Raw genomic sequence first — 5,720 nt, 5'->3', positions numbered from 1 at the left:
TATAAAGGAGTTACCAAAACCCCAGCCCGATGGGACAGAGCCAAGGAATACATTCTAGACGTCTCTCTCCTCCCGACCTCCAATCTCCTTTTGGTGCCTCCTATTCATTAAATCCAACAGGAACCCCCAGGGCATGGAAGCCAACGTGAGGCACAGAGCTGGACAGAGAAGGGCAGCGAAAGCTTGTACAGGAGCGAACAGAATAACCAGCCCAGCAGGTCTGAAATTCCACAAGTCTCAGAAAGTCCTCTACTGCTCTGGCCAGATCAACCTGGCCTGGAGGACTGAGGTAAGTAGATGCAGTGCCCTAGGCCTAGATGCTCTCACCGCCCTCCCCCCAACACCAGGAAAAGTGAAAGCCCAACTGCTGCTCCGTAGTCAGGAAAGGAGGACCCAGCATTCTTGGGTGTGAACTGTGACTGACAATGATCTGAGAGGCAGTTTGGGCAAGGCAAAACCCAAACCACAAACCGGGCAGATCAGCCCACTATGATGCCAGCTTGAAGGAGCAGAGCAGAGGGTGAGAATCCTGGGAAGAGAAACAGGAAAAGCCCTTTGGCAGCTGGATTGATGACAAAGTTTGACTGGATGTACACGCTGGGACTGGGGACTTTCTGAGATGCTGAAATGCAATCTTCAGGGCTGTCTGGGGCTCCCGTAGTTCAGGCATAGATGGCATGGGTTTCATTTGCTCCCTCATCCATCCATTCTGTCAACAAGTATGTATTGATGACCTTGCCTGTGCGAGGCAGAGTGCCAGGTGCTAGGGATAGACAATGAGCAGGTAAACCTGTCCTGGAGAGCTCAAGTCCAATGGGGTCAACACCTGATCAAAACCCAGTCTGTATGATAAGTGGTCTTGAGGGAGTACAGGAGAGGGATACCCACCTAGGCTGGTGGGTGTGGGGAAGCTTCCCTGGGTGGGGACATCGAGGCTGACCCTGAAGACGTCATCAGCAGAGAGAGCAGGGCGAGAGGAGAGGTGGGAACGGCTAGAGATAACGTCTATGGAGATTGCTGCTAGTTCAGTGTGGACACGTGGGGAGTGATGAAAGCTGACGCTGGAGGGACAGGCAGAGGACGCTGCTAGTCAGGGTGAAGACACTTGAAGACAGTGGGCGGCCAAAAAGGAGTCATGGGCCGGGGAGTGGTACGATCAGAGGAGAATTTCCTCGGGATCAGCCTGGTTTCGCTATAAAGAGCAGATCAGAGGAGGTCGAGCCCAGCAAGGGGAGAGAGACCAGCAAGGAGGGTTTCAGCAATCTGACAGAGACGGTGGGGTTCAGGTAGAGCCAGTGGCCAGAAGTGGACAGACACCAACACATTTAGGAGAAGGTCTGGCAGGACCTGATGGCTATCTGGATATCTTTGGGTAGCAGCTAATGCTGGTCCTGAGATTGGAGCCACAGATGAGTGAGACACAGCTGGGCATAGGGCAACGCAGGGAGTAACTCCATGGAGATGTGTCTCTCTTTCTGGTGAGTCTGGCTGCTTTGTAAGACTGAGACTAAATAGCTAGACTACACTTTATATGTGTGTAATAGAGTTACTGAGGTGGGGAGAAGTATCCCCATCCTATAAGACTGGAAAACCATGAATTAAATAAAATGAAGCAGGGATACCTGGCTGGCTCAGTCGGTAGAGCGTGTGACTCTCGATCTCAGGGTTGTGAGTTCCAGCCCCATGCTGGGCATGGAGTCTACTTAAAAAATAAATTCATTAATTTTAAAAAATGAAACAATTTTTGTTACAGAGAACTTCTCAGAATCCTTAATAGTCTAGGGTCCTTGATGTCCTAAACTAAAAGTATAGTGTACCATATTTACCAAATCTATTTGATTCCCTCTCTCACATACAACATATATCTATAGCTCCTGTAATGGTGTTTCTAGAACACTGTTATTCAAAGTGTGGCTCACCCACCAGCTCTGGTTCCCAATGTTAATGTCCATAAGTACGGAAATCAAGACAATTTAGAAACTTAACCGCAATTGTTTTGACTTTGATCTAATAATTAAAATATCTGGGTTTGTATTTTTTATGTCTGTTTTTTAAATCTCATTTTTCTAGTTTTAAGAGCCCAACATGGGACTTGAACTCACAGCCCCAAGACTGAGACCTAAGCTGAGATCAAGAGTCAGATGCTTAACCAACTGAGCTACACAGGCACCCCTCTAGTGATGCATTTTTATTGTATTTTGCAAAATTATCAGCAAAGAACCACAAGGGGGGAAAAAAACTAGCCTTTTGCCACAGACAGTTGAGAAGCACCATTTCAGAAGACACTGGGAAACACTCCAGCTCAGTGGTGGTCAAAGTCAGCTGCCCATTTTAATCTCCTGAGACGCTTTAAAAAGATATGGATCCCATCCCTAGAGACTACAGTGTAATTCACCTGGGCATTGGGGGTTTAGAAAGATCCCTAGGTGATTCTAATGTGTGTCAAGGGAGAGAACCACTGTGCAGGGAAAGTGTATGCTCCCTGGTGTTCCTGGTTTCATCCTCACACACCTCGACAAGGACCAAGGGTAGGGATGGTGGTTCTCAGCGCTGGCTGCACCCAGGAACCACAAGGCCACTTATGAATGGACTTGGGCCTAAACTCCACCTAAACCAATTAAATCAGAATTAGTTGCGGTGGTTCCTGGACACTGGGATTTTAATAAAAATGATTCTACGCCCCCAGAGTTAAGAACCCCTGGGCTAGGAAGTCCGGTTGCAAATGAGACAGTTAAAAGTGGGGAGGTCAGGGGGCGCCTGAGTGGCTCAGTGGGTTAAGGCCTCTGCCTTCGGCTCAGGTCATGATCCCAGGGTCCTGGGATCGAGCCCCGCATCGGGCTCTCTGCTCGGCAGGGAGCCTGCTTCCTCCTCTCTCTCTGCCTGCCTCTCTGCCTACTTGTGATCTCTGTCTGTCAAATAAATAAATAATCTTAAAAAAAAAAAAAGTGGGGAGGTCAGTTCATGGCTTTCCCCAGGGGCTGGAGTCAGAGGTAGCCCTCGGGGTTTCTAACCCTTTACTTTTCCTGATCTACACGGCCAGGCAAGCCATGACTGTAGCAGGGGACACTGGGAGGGTGGTGGTGGGGTTTACCACAGAGACCAGGAGAGACTGAGTTCTTGCCCTCAGCTCCCTCCCATTCCTCGCTGATGCATCTTCTGGGAGACAGCACCGTTTCTGTTCCTTTTCCACTGAAACAGCGTGACCCCTGAGAGGCAGTTTGTCTGAGAGAGGGAAGAAAGTATACCTCTTTATGCCCAAAGTTGTAGCTCTTTGTGCTGAGCAACAGCTTCCAGCCCTGGCAACAGCTGTGTTTCAGCCTGTTCCCTCCCTTCCTGCCATGCCCGCTGAGAGAGTCCAGCTGTTTCTTTCCATCAGTCACTAAAAAGGACGCCTGTTCTCTGGGGAAGCACGAATGCATTAGGACTTTGTGACAGAGAGGAAACAAAGAGCGGAGAAGGGAGGCTCTGTAGAGTTAAGACTGTCTTTGACATTGGCTGGCAGAAGCTGGGGACAAATAATTTACAGTTCTTTTTAAAAATGCTTGTAAGAGAATGATGGGACGGGCCAGGCATAAAGGAATGCGCCCAGTGTGTTGGCACAATGCTAGGTATGACAGGAGTTATTTCTCACAACGAAACTCTGGAAGACTCCATTGTCTTGCCTGCGTTGCCAAGATCAATTCACCAAATGCTGCGGGACAGTGATTTTTGAAATTGTCTTATAATACTACTTTGCACTGAAATACTTGTTTTAAAAAATCTGTTTGAAATAACATTAGACTCCAAAGCCAAAGAAATGTTTAATAACAATTAAGGCTCGATAAATAATAAAGGTTTCTAGTTGGAAAAGGTCACAGATGATTTGGGCTACATAGACACTGGTAACTGTATGGATGGTGAACCCTTGGTTGTGTTATAAACTGTTCAGTAGTTACAATGTTGCTCTTATTGTTTTCCATGACCTAATCATTTAGTTTAAAATATGTTGAGTGCCTACTATTTGCTAGTCAATGTGCTAGGCCTTGGGGATTCAATCCACAGTGAGCAAGGTGCCCATGGCCATTGTCTCCACGGAGTTTAAATTTTAACGGAGAAAATAATGTTAAACAAACAATTACAATAGTGGTAAAGAGGACAAGTCTATTAAAAATGTACATGACTGCCGGAAGATCTTGTGGGTGTAGATGGCGTCACCCGGAGCGTGAGTTGTTGCACGAGGATTTTGAAGACAATGGCTAAGAACAAACTAAGAGGGCGGAAGTCCAGGAATGTATTTCATATAGCCAGCCAAAAAAACTTTAAGTCTAAAAACAAAGCAAAACCAGTTACCACTAACCTTAAGAAGATAAACATTGTGAATAATGAAAAAGTTACCAGAGTGAATAAAGCTTTTGTAGATATACAAAAGGAACTTGCACATTTCTCAAAAGGCCTTTCCCTTGAACCTTTGCAGAAACAGCTGATTCCTCAGCAGTGTCATGAAAACGAACCAGTTAATGTTGATGAAGCGACAAGATTAATGGCTCAGTTGTAATACACTGGAGATACATCAAATACCCCAAAAAGACCAATAAATTAAATGTTTTATACAAAAAAAAATGTACATGACTGTCTTCTCCTCTTTCCTTTCCCTTCCTTCCCTTAAAAAAAATTGAGAGGCAGGTCAGGGGTCGTGGGGGTTAGGGAGGGAAAAAATGAAACAAGATGGGATCAGGAGGGAGACAAACCATAAGAGACTCTTAAGCTCAGGAAACAAATTGAGGGTTGCAGTGGTGGAGAGTGGGTAGGGAGAGGGTGGCTGGGTTATGAACATTGGGGAGGGTATGGCTATGGTGAGTGCTGTGAAATGTGTAAGCTTGATGACTCACAGACCTGTACCCCTGGGGCTAATAATACATTATATGTTAATTTTTTAAAAAGGAAAAAAAAATCCCTGCACATACCTTTCTTTTTTCCTTTCTCCCCCAAAAGGCGATTAGGGAGTTGCAAACAGGGTAGGCAGGCCAAAGGGAGGAGGCAGGCCTGAGCAGGGTTGGTGTCTGCACGAAATGGGGAGCACACTCCAGTGGGGTGAGGAGATCCACTACATACAGGAAGATTGAGCATGAAGGCAGCATAAATATGCAAAGAAGAAAACCTAAAATGAATCTCATGGTGGTAAATTAGAATCGTAGACATCATTGCGAACTCTCAGTTTTCGCTATATGCAGGTAGATAGAAATAGATAGAAATAGAGAAATGTAAGCGTGTATTTCCTAGCACTGCACCTGAAAGGACTTGGAAGCAGTGATACCCCAGCAGCAAGGAGCACACTGCCCTAGTAATACTGCCCAGATCTTGGTTTCTGTGCATCTCTCTCCACTAGAAGGAATCAGGGCTCCTTAGAGAAATGGCTGATTCCAGAGTAGGAGGAAAGAAATGACAAGAGGAGCTGGGACTATCAGAAAGTTAAGAAAGAGCTCAAAGAATGACAGGGAATGTGAAAAGGACATAAAAGGCAACTTCAAAAGGCTCCCACTGGCCAAATCCGGGACAATTCAAACATCAGAATAAATACTGATAATAATGGATTTTAATCTATGAAACAAAAGGAGGAGCCTAAGAAGTCCACACTGATATAAATACGGGAATGAATGAATAAATCTATGGAGAGAAAAGAAAACTTCCCCTTACAGTAGAAAGCCAAATAATGTGGAAAGGAAGAATGACAGAATTAGAAC

General features: G+C 45.7%; 1 protein-coding gene across 1 annotated transcript; it reads left to right on the top strand.

Moving 5' to 3' along the window:
- Positions 1 to 4,182: 4,182 nt before the first annotated feature.
- Positions 4,183 to 4,579, top strand: LOC308341962 (ribosomal biogenesis factor-like). The gene has a single exon (XM_080802125.1). The coding sequence runs from the start codon at positions 4,232 to 4,234 to the stop codon at positions 4,532 to 4,534; it is 303 nt and encodes a 100-aa protein (XP_080658251.1). The 5' UTR covers positions 4,183 to 4,231; the 3' UTR covers positions 4,535 to 4,579.
- The last annotated feature ends 1,141 nt before the right edge of the window (positions 4,580 to 5,720 follow it).

The sequence above is a fragment of the Martes martes genome (genome assembly GCF_963455335.1).
Source record: "Martes martes genome assembly, chromosome: 4".
Classification (NCBI taxonomy): domain Eukaryota; kingdom Metazoa; phylum Chordata; class Mammalia; order Carnivora; family Mustelidae; genus Martes; species Martes martes.
This window is presented reverse-complemented; position numbering and strand designations above follow the sequence as displayed.

Excerpts from the sequence above, each read along its gene's own strand:
- LOC308341962 (XM_080802125.1), top strand. The coding sequence starts at position 4,232 with ATGGCTAAGAACAAACTAAGAGGGCGGAAGTCCAGGAATGTATTTCAT.